Below are 17,626 nucleotides of genomic sequence, written 5' to 3' on the forward strand. Positions count from 1 at the left end.
ATGACTATTTACAAAACGAAGTGCAAAACGATTCATGAAATGTTGATTTATGATAAGACTACAACTGGTGAATATTTTGTTAGTTAAGAAAATAAATTTAAAATAATATATACGGATTCGAAGACCGTTTGAGTTCTTCTAGTACAAAAGAGTTTTTAAATAACATAGTCAGGTGAGAGAGAGAAGGTATGTAAGATTTTGATATCACTCACCAAATTGGCTTTTCCTCAGTTATACATTTTCACGATTCATCTGACGTCGGACCCTCCTGAGGCTTCCCAAGTAGTTAAACTTGGTGTGTATGGGTACTTTGTTTGAAGTTTGTTTATGACGCTGGAAGGATTGTGAATGAAACAGGATTTTTCCGGACATTTGTCATTGTTCAGTGATACAAAATGTACGTTTCGAGATCTGCAATTTCACCACTTCTTCAGGTAAATTGCAGATTTCGAAACGTAGTGTTACTGATTTTCCTGTAAATGAACGATGGCAAATGTACGGAAAAATCCTGTTTCGTCCTTGGGTAGATGGACATTTGACGACATAGTTAAGATTGTGAACACTTCACAATAGTCACTGGCATCGGGGAGGAGGGTATGTAATAATAAAGGAATCAGGGCCAAACACAAATTCCACACATCTAATGTGCTTTACAAGGGAGACTTACAAGACTTGTTGAGATAGACCACCTACTGGCTAAACAGAAAGAGATCGTGACTAGCTTACATCTAGAGATAGAGTGAGATAAAGACCTTCACCATGAACACCTGCTCCTGGGCAACGTACAAGGAACTCTCTACCGAACAATCAGGTAATCCTGTGATCTCAGGTAATTTCAGATTACATACTCCACCTCTGATTCCATAGCGCAACACAATTTTTTATTATTTAGTCAGTGATTACAAAAATAAAATAAGTTATAATATTAGGAGCCTCTGCGTGTCCGAAGCAAGCTTACAATTTCAATACCTCCACTGAACACAATACATCTAGTCATCGCAAGATACTCTGTATTTAAAAGAATAAAATAAGTTCTCCGTGAACAAAACTCGTTGTAAATTATAACTATTAAATTTCACTGCAGGATGCACAAAAACTAGGAAATAGTATTCATTCCTTTTCTAAATTTTGAGCAACCTTCATTTCAAACTCTTTATCAATGAGTTGTTTAAAAACGTACAGTGTTTTTTTAATGTTTATCCTTAGTCTATTTAGTGAATTTGTAGATATACAATCTTTGTATGAATATGGCTGACCTATATATTAAAACATTTGTTTGACATGAAATAATCCAAAATCTTCGTACGGGTTTTGGTTTGAATCAATTGAGAATTACTGCAGTTATCGGTTTTTAAAACCTCACATTACATTTTGTAAGCCGATCTCCTACATACACACGCGCACACATGCATGGGTATGACTTGTTTTTCTCTATGGTTTAAAAATACTTCCTAATAATAGATAAATGAGTATTTAAACTGTCTTTGGTAATTAATATGGAAATAAAATACACATTTGCATATATTCATTAGCTAATAACAAATATATTTTATTATTATAGCAATAATATCTGAACACCATTGCATAAAATAGCATAAAAAATTTAAGTTACCATAAAACTGAGTATTGGCAATAATACGTGAATAATTTACTTTGTAAAACATTTTTTATATTATAATTTTGTGTTTATCATAGTTTATGTTTAATTATATTCTCTATTTAACCTTCGTCTCTGTTAATTTTCAAAATATTCACAGGCATAGTGTGTTAAAGCATGGCAATTTGCGGTCAACCAAGTATAGACGTTGCCTTTGATTGCAATACATCTGTACTTATCTGAGATCTCTGGTTCTCCTTGTCCCCAGTTGGTATAGTCAAAACTATTCCCAGAACCGTCCCATACATAGTGCCCTTTTGAGCTCAAGTCATTTCCTGAAGTCCAAACTAATGTTCCTGAAAAATATGTTTTATTACACCCAAACTAAACACAAGCAAATAACGAAAAGTATCCTACAAGATGGAAAGTTTAGTTATGATCAGCTCATAGATTGAGTAGCAGTATGTATTTACTTAAAACGCTCAGGTTAAGAAACAGGTACTGACAAGTACATTTATGAAAAAACATAACTAATAACAAAGTTGGGTTGGAAATATTGCAAGTGAGTTATCAAATATAATTTGAACGTAAGTATACTTCAACATTGTTTTATTAAATGCAGTTAAGTACAAACATATTATTTACTTGCACATGAAGATAATATATACATTTTTCATCGAATACAAAGAATTTTTTAATTATAAAATAGCATTTAGACGTATGTATCTATTTTTTATACTCAATAGAAATATTTATTTTAACATGCAGAGTTAGACTATGTGGAGTAAATTACCGCCTATGTTGTTTATTAGTCGACGTTCCGACTGGACTACTGCAGCTTTTGTACAAGTAATATTTTTCCAAAAAAGTATCATTCATAATTTACTGTTCATTTACAGACATGATTGACTATAAACACTTTTCTCAATAGTACGAATAAATAAGGAACTGATGACGATCCATCGTAAAGAAAAGATATCCTAACTTTAATAACAGTGAGTTATTTACTGATATAGACGTAGATTCATTTAAGCTTTTTTAGTGGAACATAACTTAAAATTAACGCAAGACGTATGTACCGTACGTATATAATCTTTTGTTATACTAAAAACCGTTGTTACACTCAGAAGTTTACCAATTAGTGTGGATTTATAAAACATTTTTAAAAGGCTGGAAGTACAACGCAGGGACTAAAAACCACTCTTTGTTTCTTTCCTTATCCAAAACAAAACCTAGGAAAGTTCTGGCCTAAATAATGAATGGAACATGTTGAGTAGTTAATTCCCCCATTACACTTAAATCTTTACGATTTCCCTCTCTCTCTATTTTGATAAAAATATATTAACTAATAATATTAATGAACCAGACAGTATCTCACTCCTACTTCCAGTATCGCTCAGTTTTAAATTAATCACTCAAAGTTTTTTTTCCATTAGGTATAAAATAAAAAAAAAACTGTTTTCCTTCCGTTTTTATTTCGACCACAAATATTTTGTCATTATTGTTTATACAATAAACTATGAATTAAGTGTTACCTTCTTGTTTGTATTAACGTTGTGTTTTGTAAGAATCTTGACCTTTAATATAGCCTAATAGTCTAGTGGTTTGTCTATTAAGGAGGGATTTCGATTTGTTTTAGTTGTTTAAATGTTTTTATTCCAGTGTTTCAACTTTCTCGAAAACCCTTATACCAAATTACTTTATAATATATATATAAAGAAAAAAATCCAAATTTTGTCTCCACATATATTTCCGTAAATTGTATTATGAATAAAACACGACTATATATTAAAAAAAAACATTAACACTCAAATTTGGGGTTGTTCCAAAAATATTGTGACGAGGTTGATACAAATTAAATTTTAAAGCTATATCAGTGAACTTCAAATTATTGGATAAGCTGTTAGCCTCTTCTTTTTAATTAATTAGATCCATCACTAAAGCAATCGCCTTATCAATGACTAATCACTATTTTATTTTTATTATAAAAAAATTCAGAATGGCGTATTCTATATAAATATGCTACCGACCTGGGGATCTTGCAATTGACTTCCGCATTTCGGCCTGTTCTGATTCGTTCATAATGGAAGCAAGACGCATTCCCTCATATCTGCATCGCTGTATAGCGGTATACCAGGTTACCTATGAAAAAAGGATAAAACATGTTATATAATACGCCCCAGATAAAACTAGTTTAAATATGTGTATAATATTCGTCTGAGATATATGGATACTACAGAAAGTTAAATATGAAGATACATGTTTTGGATATACTTAAAAACACTAAGTGTTGAATTTATAAAGTTTTATATAATTGGCTTAAAATGCGGTGGTGTTTATCACATAAATAGAAAAATTCCGGCTAAATGTGTTCATAAGTGCTAATCTAGAAAACGACTAGACCAAATCGGCTATTCCTTCTTTTTAATATTCCTTGATCCAAGGAAGATGTTGATGAAAAAAATCGGAAAAGTTTCCTGGAATAATTTACAATTCAGAGAAATATAGATAATATTTATTTCATAATAAAAAAATAACTGTCAATAAAAAGGTGTTGTCACGTTTAAAGGGGCTTAAACATTTGTTAATATTAAATTTGAAAAGAATTTGATATACGAGGGCTTTTCCAAAAGGAATCAGACATTCTATCCTCCCGCTTAAACGAATGAAGCGCTGCCACTGATTACGAGCTCCTCCTAGGCCACCTGCATAGACTGATCATACTCCTCGGTGAGGCAGAGCCGATCAGTACCGACAAATGCCGAGTATTTGGCTTATCAGTGACCTCAGTTCGGAACGGTTATGATTTCAATTATCTATTACGAATTCATGAGTCGTTTTATATCCGAACATATCTGAAAAACATCGAACTTATATAAAACGTATACTACAATAATGTTTATTAAATTAATTATTAATATTGAACTTTCTTGATACCTCCAAAGACACTTGACAAAATGTGAGATGGTTTATAACGAATAAAGAGTTATAATTTCATCATATTTTGCATATAGGCTTAAAACGACGTTACATATATTTTTTTATTTCATTGGAAAGCTATTAAAATTAATAGAGCAAAGCAACACATTCATAAGCATAGCTGCAAAATATTTTAATATAAAGTCCTTAATTGATAGTACATAAATTAATAATTACGCTAAAAAAGCTGTAATAAAGAGTTATCACAGTAGATGTGTTAAAAACTAGAAATTAAATGGATTAAAAAGAAACTTGTGAGCATATGTTCAACAAAAAACATAAATATGACAAAATCAATAACAACTACCAAACTTTAATACCTAACATAGCACATAACATCGTTAATACATAACACATTTCCTAATATGATTATAGTAATGTAAATGACAATTTCAGTTTAAGATCATATACGAATATAAGTATGGTTTACAAGTTTAAACACCACTTTTATGAAAACGTAGACACACACACACACACACACAAAATATAAATAATGAAAATATTTTATACCTATTGATCTCTAATGCTATGAATATTAAATACGTTGTAAAATCAATGTTTAATGAAATAAATGAAATTGTGCCGCATTCTGCAACATTCAGGTTGAAAATTTAATTGAAATATATTAATGCTGTACCACAATACTGAAAGGTGTTTAAAAAGACAGAAAAACATGAGCAGCGTTACTGCATTAAAATTTGCCAAGAGCTTGGGGATTCGCAAGTGGAAATTCACAAAATTCAACAGGCTTTTGGGGAGTCTGCCGTGAGCACTATTCCAGTAAAAGAGTGGTACAATCGATTCAAAAATGGTCAAACGTTAGTGAATCGCGTTCAGGCAGGCCATCGAAAACCTGGAATGAAAATAATAAATATTAATAAATAAATAATCTTTATTTTGCCAAAAAACAAGTACAAAATAGTACATTTTCATATACAAGTACACAACACAGTTTTTACAATACCATGAGTTAAAAATATAACAATAAAATGGTAGAATAAATTAACACAATAACAATATAAGTAAATATAAGGCAAAATAAATAGGAATCCCCTAGGCAAAGCCTGAACTGGGATCTCCATCACTTGTTTTAAACAAAAAGAATGAAACGGCTAGCAGCGAAACGTAACACATAGTTTAAAAATTATGTATGAAAAAGAAATTGATTAAAAAACATACTGTGCTATTGAATGGAAATTATTTCCTTGTAACTTCAATGGTAAAAATCTCCTTCACCAACATACCAAATAATTATATTTACAATTCAAAGAAATAAAAAGACACTAAAGAGATAGTGACAAATACCAGTAAGCAAACAAATAGATGTACCAAAAACACATAGGAAATTCAGGCAAGAAGTAAGTGCAAGCGATTCAAAATGTTCAAGACTCAACCTACTTTACTATTTTTAATATTTTATCGACAGCTTCTTGTTCAAAAAGCCATTTTTTCAATTTTTTCAAAAACTCTCTCTGTGTTGTTGAAGTCGCCAATTTTATAACTAATTATGTTAAATAATCGTGGTGCAAAACTACTGTAAAATATTTGATGTATATTTAAATTTGATTTAGGCACACTAACGACTTGGTACCGCCTAAGATTGTAACTAGGCTGTCTTGTTATTGAAAAAGCAGAGCTTCTAATGTAAAACATTTTTAGGACTTTAAAAATGTATAAATACCGTAGAGGAAGAATTTTCATCTCAACAAACAGTGGCCAAGTATGTTCAAACCTTGTCTTTTTCGAAATAAGTCTGATGAATCTTTTTTGAAAAATTACTATCGGATATAAGGTAGTACTGTATGTCCCACCCCAGCATGTGATACCATAGCTTATCCTGGATCCTACAAGAGCGTGATATACATTGACTAAAATTTTGTTAGACCCACACAACTGATTTAATAGGTAAAACTTCTCAAACTGAAATAAAGCTCTTTTTTAATTTTGAAATATGGTTTTTCCAGGTCAATTGATAATCAATGATTAAACCTAAATATTTCATATTATTGACTTGCTGTAATTCCAAACAGTCACAATCAGGAACAAGCGGAACAAGGCATTTAGTTTCATGAAATTTAAGTGGGAAATTAAATTTGGAATCGAATCTCAGACTGAATAACATGAACTTGGTTTTTTCGCTTAATATCATAAAGTTTTTGTCAAACCATAACCTTAGGAAAAATAAATCTTTTGACATTGATTGGTAAAGCGAATTTAAGTCATGGTTTGTATAAACAAAAGCAGTGTCATCGGCAAACGCAACCAATTTACCATTAAAACAACCATTACAAAGATCATTGACATAAATTAAAAAAAGTATTGGTCCCAAAACAGAACCCTGCGGAACACCAAATTCAATTTTCCCTGGATCTCCCATGACGCCACCAATGTTTTACCCTTTGTTCTCTCCCCGTGAGATAACTAGAAAACCAGTCAAGTGGTAAACCTCTAATACCAGCCAGCCATAACTTATGAAGTAAAATTTCATGATCAATCGTGTCGAAAGCATTTGTAATATCAATGAACAATGCAGATACCTTTTTACTATTATTAATTGGCTCGTAAACTGATTCCATGAATGAAAGTAAGGCATCCTCAGTAGACATACCCTCTCGAAACCCAAACTGATTATTACTAAAGAATTTGTTTTTATTAAGAAATGAAATTAACTGCTTTTTAACAACCTTTTCCAATATTTTTGAAAAAACCGAGAGCAAAGAAATTGGACGGTAACAGTTTGGCTGTGTAGGGTCCCCACGTTTGAAGATTGGAACTACTATTGCACTTTTTAAGCATCTAGGAAATTCCCCTGTCATAAGACTGAAGTTATAGAGATATGTTAATATCGGAATAATACTGGGAGCTATTTTTTTTATCATCGTTGGACTGACCTTGTCAAATCCTGGTGATTTGTTGTTTTTCAGACTAGAAATAAATGAAGAAACATCCTCACTTAAAATAGGTTGCATAAAAAAAGATTTAAGATTGATGCGTTGATTGAATACGTTGTCGAAAACCGTGTGCTGCGCTAGATACGATTGATCTATTTGACCTCTCAATTTCCGAGGGGCATTTAAAAAATGTGAATTGAATTCATTGGCGATAAGTTTAGGTTCGTGTATAATACAAGATTCCCCAACGACCTCCCTTATTACAGTATTTTTTGTATTTTCACCAATTAGTTCGTTAACTATTTTCCATTGTGACTTAACATCATTGATCGAACCCTCAAACCTATCTCTAAAAAATGACTCCTTTGAACTTTTTAATTCTAAATCTAATTGATTTCGAAAATTAGTGTAATACTGTTTAAGTTTTACATTATTTGGATTTTTCATCAATAACTTGTAAATTTTTTTTTCTCTTTTGAAGCTTAAATGATAGCCTGTCAGTAGTCCAAGGTTTTAATTTATGCACCTGTTTACTTTTATTTGAACGTACATCAAACTTGCATTTACCTATACTTAGTTCTAACACATCAATAAAGCATTGGAAAGCATCAGACACAGTATTTTTATCATATACACAAGCCCAATCTACATTAATAAGTTCAGCAGTAAGTTTTTCCAAATCAATCTGGCTATAGTACTCTTCAGTATCTTTAATTATTGGATTGCAAAAGTGAATTGAAAACAGAACAGTAGAATGATCAGTTAAATTATAATGGAAAACATTAGCTTTGAAGTCAAACTGAAGATTGCCCTTTTTAAAGAACGGTACAAAAACATGATCTAAACATGTAGACGAATTTCCTTTAATTTTAGTGGGTTCATTAACTAAATTTAACATTCCCTTGCTGCTCAAAAGGCTCAAATAATTATCGCTCTCAGCTGGCTGACTCAATATATCTAAATTCATATCACCTACCAAAACAATATTACGATTTCCTAGACCCGTTAATACATCCTCAATATCATCAATGAATGCGGAGCGCAAGGCAGAGTGGAGACGGTAGACTGCGATCAGTGTAAAGCGCTCAAGGTCACTGACTCTGACGTCTAGCTGCAGAACATCAGCTGATCTAATATCATCTCTCTCACTCACACCGCTACACTGATAACAGTCGCGGACGTACACTATGGTACCTCCCGCCCTGTACTCCTCATTACAATTAGCAAAAGCATTGTAGCCAGAAATTTTATAATAATTTAATTCAGCTTTACTAATCCATGTCTCAGTTAAAACTATTATATCAGGAAATAATCGAGCAGATTCTAATTCACTTAAAAATAAATTGAAATTCTGCCTTACGCTTCTAATATTTTGATTTAAAACTACTATACTATTAGTGTTATTAATATTTCACAACAAAAAAAGTATCGGATTGATAACTAATACTAGCCTAAATATACAATTTTCTAACCTCATTACCAGAAACTGTAGTTCACAATTTATCCAGGTCCGCCAGCGAAGTTACAACTTTCACAGGTTCGCCCTCCGCCTTCCTCATTAATATCTTGCCTCCTCTGATCCATAGATACGTGTAATGTTTTTCACTTTTCTTTTCCCGGGCTGCGTTCAGAAGTCGGCGTCGTCCAGGGCTCAGGCTTTCATTAATATATATAGGCATCGCAGGACTTGCAGTTAGGCCTATATCGTGCATATTTAAATTACGCTTCACTCGCCTTTTTTGGAGGACAGCCTCAGCATCCATGCGTCGGGTCATCTTCACTATAATTCCAGGGGGCTTGCCAGATCCTTCCCTGTTTCGCAGTCTATGGCAAGCACTGATCATATTTTCATCTATCGTCAGGTCCAAGGCTCGCCCCACTGTTTTCACCACCTCGACGATCTGTTCTCCTCTATCAGCCGGGATACCGTGTATCTCGATAGTATCCCTCCTGGAATACTGTTCGATGTCGTCCATACGGCTCTCGAGCATAGCGACCTTATTCCTGAGGGCAGTGTTTTCCGTGGAGAGTTTGTTTACAAGTTCTAAGAGTGCTGACATTTCCTCTCCTTGTTTACTAACCAGGCCTTTAGTCTCTTTTAACTCTTCAAAGGCAGTGTTGATCGATTTGCCCAGTCCAGCTTCAACTCCTCTCAGGTCCTTTCTCAATTCCGATACTAGATTAAAAACATCCTCATTGGTAATGGTAGAGGTCATAGATGACTCAAGGGCCATGCTCTTACGTCGTTCCTTGGCGCAAGCTTCACACCTCCAAACGGTATTGTTCTCGACGTAATACTGAATGTCGTCAGGTGTAAGATCGACACATTTTCCATGAAATGACAATTTACATTCAGCACAATCCACCTTAGGAGCATTTTTCCCAGTTTTAGGGATCGGTCTCACACAGCGACCACAATCAGTCATTTTTCCTGGTGTTGCGCAATCACAAACTTTCACGGAAAACACCAAATCAATAATATCACCAATATGTTCAGCTTGAACTATGAAGCAGCTAACAACAACAACCAAGTGTAGCACAGATGACAGTTGATGAGTAACGTTTGAGGTTATGTTACGGAGCGCTGCGACACACGTCCGTCCGCTGCCGAGTCATGACATGAATGAATGTTCTTGTACAATTGAGAAATTTAATCACCGAGGACCGTCGTCTTACAGTCCGAGAAATAGCAGAAGAAAGTAGAGTCAGCATTGGGTCAGTACATTCGATTTTAACAGAGGATTTGAAAACGACAAGATTGTCCGCAAAATTTGTTCCAAAATTGCTGAAAAAGGAGGAAAACAACTTCACCTTGAAATTCCACAAAACATGCTGGACAGTGCAAATAGTAACCCTGGCTTCCTGAACAGTGACCATCGGTAATTAATCCTGGATTTATGGATACTACCCGGAAACCAAGATGCAGTCATTGCAGAAGAAAATCACGACTTCTCCAAGACCAAAAAAAGCACGGCAAGTTCGTAGCCCATTTTAGGTCATGTTGCCAGTCTTCTTTGATTCCATTGGAGTGGTCCAGCATTAGTACGCACCACAAGGCCAAACCATCACAAAAGAATACTACATTAAAATTCTTCGTCATCTACGTCATGATGTGCGGCGCAAACGGCTGAATGGGTGGGTAACAAAAACTTGGAAGCTCCCTCACGACAATGCACCTGCCCACTCTGCAAATCTAATTCATAGTGTTGTAGCTAAAAACACACATCTGGTTTTCCAAGCTCCGTACTCCTCCGGCATGGCTTCCTGTGACTTCTGGCTATTTTCTTAGCTGAAAATGTCCCTGAAAGGGACTCGATTTAAAGAAAGAGAAGACATTAAACACACACACACACACACAAACATATATATTATATATATATATATATATATATATATATATATCTCAATTAAAATTTTATAAGTGACGATAGCCGAATTTTATTTTTAACAAACATTGAATCATAAAAAGTACTTGCTCTGCCGGGACTAGAACCCGGACCTCTCACTTGCCGGGTGAATGTGCTACCATTACACCACAGAGCCCTTATTTTTAGGCTCCGTATATATATAGGGTGGTGAAAGAGAGAGGGAGGGAGGGGGTTAGCCTTTGCATAATTGTTTTCCAATTTTAATATCTCTTAAACGTTAGTCAGATTCGATTATGCTGTTGCTTTTAACTATTAATTAACTGAATTGCCGTCATTATTAATTAGTGAATAACCGTACACTAAGCTTACTGTTAGCAACGCACTAGGGTAAAGTATTATATTAAATATTTTTGCCTATTAAGTTTACCTTATCTAGTAAATTCTGTTATTTCACTTTTTCTAGTAAGAATTATTTTAATTCAATATGAACATCAGCTTTCCACCAGCACGTCGCCAAAGAAATTAATTAAATTTAAGATAACCGTTTATCCTTTTTACTCCTAATTTATAAGTTTGTTTATACATTTCACTAAGTACAATTTTGGTAGCATCAATGGTTTAAGGCAATTTGACGAAAACAAGAAAGCACTACGATGTCTAAACTTAAACGTGCATTAATAAAGAATTTATTATCTCATATAAAAAATTTGTTACAATAATGTCAATAGTTAGTTTATATTACTATGAGAAATGTGTCTTTTTGAAATCCAATTAACTTCAAGTGCAGGTTAATATTTGTGCAAGTCAATATTTATTTTGAAATTGTATGTAATAGATTACGTTAGTATGGGTAAACTTGGCATTTATTTAAAATTCAAAATTTTTATCTAAAAAGGTGAGTGAGGTAAATAAAACATGCACTTTAATTAAGCATATTTAGTAGCTGCTTAAATATAGGTACTTTTGTTATTTTATTTAAGAAATTTTAATTTACTTTGGAATGTTTAAGTAAATAAGCTTACGATAAAGGGGAGACTAATATATTATCAAGACAAATTATGTTTTTCGACCTTTTTTACTTCTTATTTTAGCTACATAGAGCAATGCTCTAAAATATTGATTCATATCCTTGCAATTCATAACTAGTGTATAACTTTCTACATCGCTTTTATAGGAGAAATTACTATTGCGTATTTGTTACTATAAGTGATAAGATCCTGATTTGTTCTATTTTTGTTCTATTTTTGTTAGTTTAACTCTCGCAATAAAATATGATATCATAACAGAAATAACAGGTTCTATAACTATCTGTTTATTTCATTATATAGGTAGTGATTATTCTATAAGTAACGGAAGACTACATTCATGAATTTCTACTACTGCCCACGTTCAAATTCTACTAAGTTTCACTTCATAAGGAGAGACTTTTACAAGTTCAGTAGCAGTGGAAACAGTGTTGAGTTCAGAGTCTCCTTGAGGAAAAAGAACAAAGATATCAACCACATACCTCCTCAAAATCATTGATACAAACTGTCAACAGTGATTTCAACGCACCTCGTCATTTCCAATTTTATACTTCTTTGTAATATTTTCTGGAATGGATGTATCTGTAACATAATATTATAAACACTTATTTCATGCGGTCAACTTGTATTCAAGACAGGTATATTCTGATTAAACGGTGACCAATAACAGAATGTATTGCGGCTGTTGCATGTTTCGGAACTCCAAAAAATATAAAAAGTTCTCATGAAGGAATTATAAGTGAACGGACAAACGGTTTGTTATCTAGCCATGAGCGTTTCCTTACTTCCCTACGAGGTAGTGATACGTGAAATATACAAATTCTAGAGGCTCAGATAAGATATACTTTGTACAGATAAAATTATCATAAAATAAACCTACGATAAGAGTAATAATATCCAATAACCTTGGCCTTGACCGACTCGATTCATGCCACCATTCAATAATTCCTCAACTTTTGTAACTATCGAGAAGTGCATAAAAAACATACTATAAAGTATTGTACAGTAAACTCGTCAAAAATCGTCTACAGGTGGCCTCCGTTTAATCACAAAGTAACCAACATTTACAATAGCGTACATTAAGTTTAATACTCTCACCTTTTTGCAAATATACAATGTTCTTTGTAACTGATGCTCTTCTGCTATAATGACTCATCCATTAAGTGTGTAACCAACTTAGTTATTAGTTAAAACTACTGTTTTACACTTTTAGCATAAGAGGTATATTCAAAATTAGAATTAGCTAGAAAAAAATGTTTTTTAACAGACAAATCTATATGTATACTGTAACAGTATACTAACTAATATTTTGAAGGAACAGGATTTTTCCGGACATTTACCATCGTTCAGTGAAACAAGAAATCAGTAACACTATGTTTCGAGATCTGCAATCTGATCTCTTCTTCAGGTAAATAACTAACCCAATACATAATTACAAAACTAGTTCAAAATAAACAAATCATACCAAATTTTGTAGAGAAATCAAAATACCTGAAGTTGACTGAATCTGACAAACTAGTAAGTTTTGACGTTGATAGTCTACTTACAAATGTACCAGTTCCAGAAACTCTGGGAATTATACAATCACGTCCCAAAGAAGACCATACATTAAAGGATAGAACTAAACTTCCCGTGCCAGTAATTATGGAACTTTAGAGCTATGCACTCAATGCTATTATTTTTAGTTAGGGGGTAAAATTTACCGTCAAGGTGAGGGGAAGGCAATGGGTTCTCCACTGTCTCCTATTTTCGCCAATATGTTTATGGAGGAATTTGAGCGAAAAGCTTTGGCTTCAGCTCAGTTCAAACCGCATATTTTTTGGAGGTGTGTGAATTAAATAATCTTTTGAATCACATTAATAGTATTTCCCCTTCTATCCGGGTGACAATATAAGTGGAAGTCAAAAACAAGCTTCCCTTTTTGGATATGTGTGTGTATTAAGAGATAGATGTCTTTAAGACAACTGTTTTTCGAAAGGAAACACACACAGGAAAATATTTAAATTATCAATCCAACCATTAAAAATCTGTCAAAGAAGGAATAGCCTACTCGTTGCTTGATATGACAAAGAGCTTTTGCTCAGATAAGGATGGATTAAAAGAGGAATTTAAGAAAGTTGAATCGGATCTCACAAGCAATGGATACCTTCAAATAGTAATTAATAAGCCAAACGAACCAGAAGAATCATTCCTGAGGCAGAAAAACAGAATTGTGATAAATTTGCGTTCATGTCAATCCCTTATGGGCCGGAATTATCGGAAAAAATTAGAAGAGTAGGTAGAGAGTACAACATTAGAGCCGTGTTTAAAACACACAATACTCTTAGACAAAGTCTCGTAAAAACAAAACCAAAAGATGGCACACAGGATTACAGAAACTATGTTTATAGTATAAAATGTAGTTGCAATAGGGAATACATAGGCGAGACAAAAAGACCACTAAACGTAAGAATGAAATAGCACAAAGAAAACACAAGAAGGGTCTCACGGAAAAGTCAAAAATTGCATACCATTGTTGGTCCAAAGACGATCATGGGATGAAGCCAATATAATACATTGGGAACCTCATTTCTTTAAAAGGAAATTAATTGAGGCAACATACATTAAATTGGCAGACCAATTAATCAGTCGAGATTAGGCCGCTTTGGTTGTCAATTCTAAAACATTAACTAAAAAGAAAACCAAAAGTATCAAAAGGATCAGATATTTGTAATAAACCAATGCGAAGTCACAATATGGTTTTAAGAATTTCATATAGCATGAACCACTAATAACAAAGATTGTTATTAACCACTTGTGTTCAGATTCTATACGTGTATTATTGTTATATAATTTTTGTTATTTAGCTGCTACTTTATTATTATCTCGTCCAGACTCTTTACCTGTTATCATTGTTGTTAACTTGCAATTATTGTTGTTCAGATTCCATGGATATCATTACACTCATATAAACCTTATTTTAACTCGCCATAATCCTTTATGTTATTACTGTTAATTTTCTCCGATTGTGTTTTGATTTTGTTGTTTTGATTAATATTAATTAGAATGCTTGGTTATGGATAGCTGCCACCTTTGTTATAAGTTATGTTGTACAAAATGGTTTACCGTTGAAATAAATAAATAAACAAAAGGGCCTATTCCTGTCCCTCTTCCTTTTGATTTCGGCCATCTTGTTTTTGTCTGCCGAGACGATTGCTATTGGCTAGTGCCCTCTGGTTAGTCGTAGGTTGTTAGTAGACGAATGCAGACGTATTGTGACCTGTATTCTGTAGTTCAGTCTTAATGATTAGCGTTGTGTATAGTTTTTTATTAAGTGCATGTTCTTAGAGTTAGTGAAGTTGACAAACAAACATGGTGGTTGTGATTCCTGACTTAGGCATGCCACAACGCTTTGATATGATTTGTATATTTTAACCTAGTTTTGTAATTATGTATTAGGTTAGTTATTTACCTGAAGAAGAGACCAGATTACCGATCTTGAAACGTAGTGTTACTGATTTCTTGTTTCACTGATCGATGGCAAATGTCCGGAAAAATCCTATTTCCTTCACAATCCTTCCATTGTCAAAAATACCCTTCAAACACAGAACTAATATTTATAAAAAATATATTATTTTAAATAAGAAATATTAAACCATTTGAATGTATGCACTTGCTTTGAGCTACACACTCCAGGAACGGGTCGCCAATGAATCCTGACTTGCAAGCGCAAGCGGCACGATGATTCATAACGTTGCAGACCGTGTTGTTGCCGCAGACGCCAATGCAAGGATCCACACACTCGTCATTACTGCAAGTGCTGTTTAATGAGCAGTCCGAGTCTCGTGTACACTTCATCTCTGGAATTTACATTAGTTAATAAGTAAGATGTAATTTATGACTCACACAAACATCGGAATATGTTCATGTAGGTAAAAGTACAATTGAATCGTGATTTGTTAAAAGGGCCCTAGTCCATTGGTAAAACTTTCAGGAATTAACAAAAAACCATCTTGTTTGGAAAATATTTACTTTATCTTTTATATTTTTTTAGTTATATTTAGTTTATTACTATTTTGAATTACTGAAACAATAGATATGGTGTTTTTTGTTCATTTATATTACTTTTTAAATTATTTAAAACTATGGACTTGTGCCGTTTTAACAAAATGCACTAAAAAAGGATAAAAAATAAACTATTTCTGATCAAACTTATGCTTTTATTGCTTATATTAGTAGTTTGGTATAGCATTTGGATTATAAATTAGTCAAATTAAAAAAAATAAACATTTAATTTGATTTGAGAAAATATTTTTGAGCCATAGTATTAGTTGGTCACTTTTTAATGTGTTGTAAGGTCTCAACCTCTGGTACTCAAATCTTCTTCTTCAGCTGTTTCATTTACATCCCATTTACAATTTCATTATAAAATTCCAGATGTTCTACTGGTACATACTGACGAGCTTTCTTGATGTCATTGGCCTTGGCTTCTTTCAAGGGAATTTTCCCTCCTGGGTATGCAAGTCTGGTTGGAGCTGAAGGCGTACCTGATTGAGCAGACATGAAAAATGTTTGCTTGTCTAGGCCATTAATTGCGGAATAGGCCGTGATGTACCCTTTTAAGTCTGACCTATACACAAAGTGTATACTAATACCAAAGCAAACCCTACTCTCTCTTTTTCAAGTTTTTCGTCTCATCAGAAACTGTGCGGAGTTTGTAATGCTTGCCCTACCAGTTTTTGAAATCCAATATTTCATCACAGTTCACTTTCTTAACCAAAACCTTTCCTGGCATGCTGGTTTTAACAATTTGCTCCACAACTTCATAGGGGGTGAAGAGTCTGTCATATTTCTTAAGTTGCCTTTTCACAAGACCGAAATCTCGGTCACATGGTAGAAAACTATGCCCCCTTACCGGAAAGAATTGCTGCACTTTTGAAAACTGATTAGAATCTGTTAGATACAACAAAAATCTGCTCAAGGCCTGATTTTTATTCTGCCCGTAGCAGTTGTCAGAAAATATTCTTAACTCAGAATACTGGTTTTTAGGCAAATCATTCAGGTAGTCATTAATGAAAGAGCAGACCTCATTGGGGGCCTTTTTTGCCTCTGTTTCGTCATAGACAAACATAGTACTAATTTTTTGTTGTTGTTACAAATACAAAATACGTTTATGGTCAGTTGCCTGAGATAAAAAAGTTCCTGAACTGGGACTTTAGGCAAAGATATGTTTTGTATAAAATCTATTGAAATTGATAATACATGGAGCTCTTCAGCTTGTGTCTGTTCAGAGTTTTCAAACTCCAGTGCAGAATAAAACTTTTTACTTCTCCTGATGTGGACCATTAGTAGTTTGGGAATGGGAACAGCTGAGCCACAAACTATACAACACAGCTGGAGACAATGCTGCCAACAAACGTTTTGTTAAAGGGGCACAAGTCCCGGACTAGTGCCCTTTTAACAAAACTGGCAATACCAAACAAGCTCTGTAGCTTGTGCTATGTGGTGGATTTGTACCTTTCTAACACAGTTAGATGAATCTATGTCTGAAGAATGCAAAACAGTGAAAAAGTGAATTTCTCAAAAAAATGGACTAATGCCCTTTTAACAAATCGCGATTCAATTCCCCTAATTTATTTACGTGAAATAGTAATACAATAATTTAATATTAGTAGGCTACCAAAGTAAGTACACTGGGATACTTTTATATTTGATCTCAACAGCTCCCACAAACACTACGGGTAAAAAATCCTACGAACTCTTTATATTATATCACTATTTTGGAAT

The 17,626-nt window shown here is 33.4% G+C and overlaps 1 protein-coding gene across 5 annotated transcripts in view; it reads right to left on the minus strand.

Moving 5' to 3' along the window:
• Nucleotides 1-1,524: 1,524 nt before the first annotated feature.
• The window catches only part of LOC124371835 (nidogen-like), a 52,974-nt gene continuing 36,872 nt past the window's right edge, over nucleotides 1,525-17,626 (minus strand). For 4 of the 5 annotated variants that reach the window (XM_046830192.1, XM_046830190.1, XM_046830191.1 and 1 more), the window contains 4 exons: nucleotides 15,517-15,699; nucleotides 12,390-12,442; nucleotides 3,628-3,739; nucleotides 1,525-1,953 (listed from right to left, as the gene is read on the minus strand). In XM_046830192.1, coding sequence (XP_046686148.1) covers nucleotides 1,736-1,953; nucleotides 3,628-3,739; nucleotides 12,390-12,442; nucleotides 15,517-15,699 — 566 coding nt within the window. In that variant the 3' untranslated portion in view covers nucleotides 1,525-1,735. The remainder of the gene's footprint in view (nucleotides 1,954-3,627; nucleotides 3,740-12,389; nucleotides 12,443-15,516; nucleotides 15,700-17,626) is intronic. The other variant, XR_006923279.1, reaches the window with a different exon arrangement.

The sequence above is a fragment of the Homalodisca vitripennis genome, unplaced genomic scaffold (assembly GCF_021130785.1).
Source record: "Homalodisca vitripennis isolate AUS2020 unplaced genomic scaffold, UT_GWSS_2.1 ScUCBcl_2088;HRSCAF=6492, whole genome shotgun sequence".
Classification (NCBI taxonomy): domain Eukaryota; kingdom Metazoa; phylum Arthropoda; class Insecta; order Hemiptera; family Cicadellidae; genus Homalodisca; species Homalodisca vitripennis.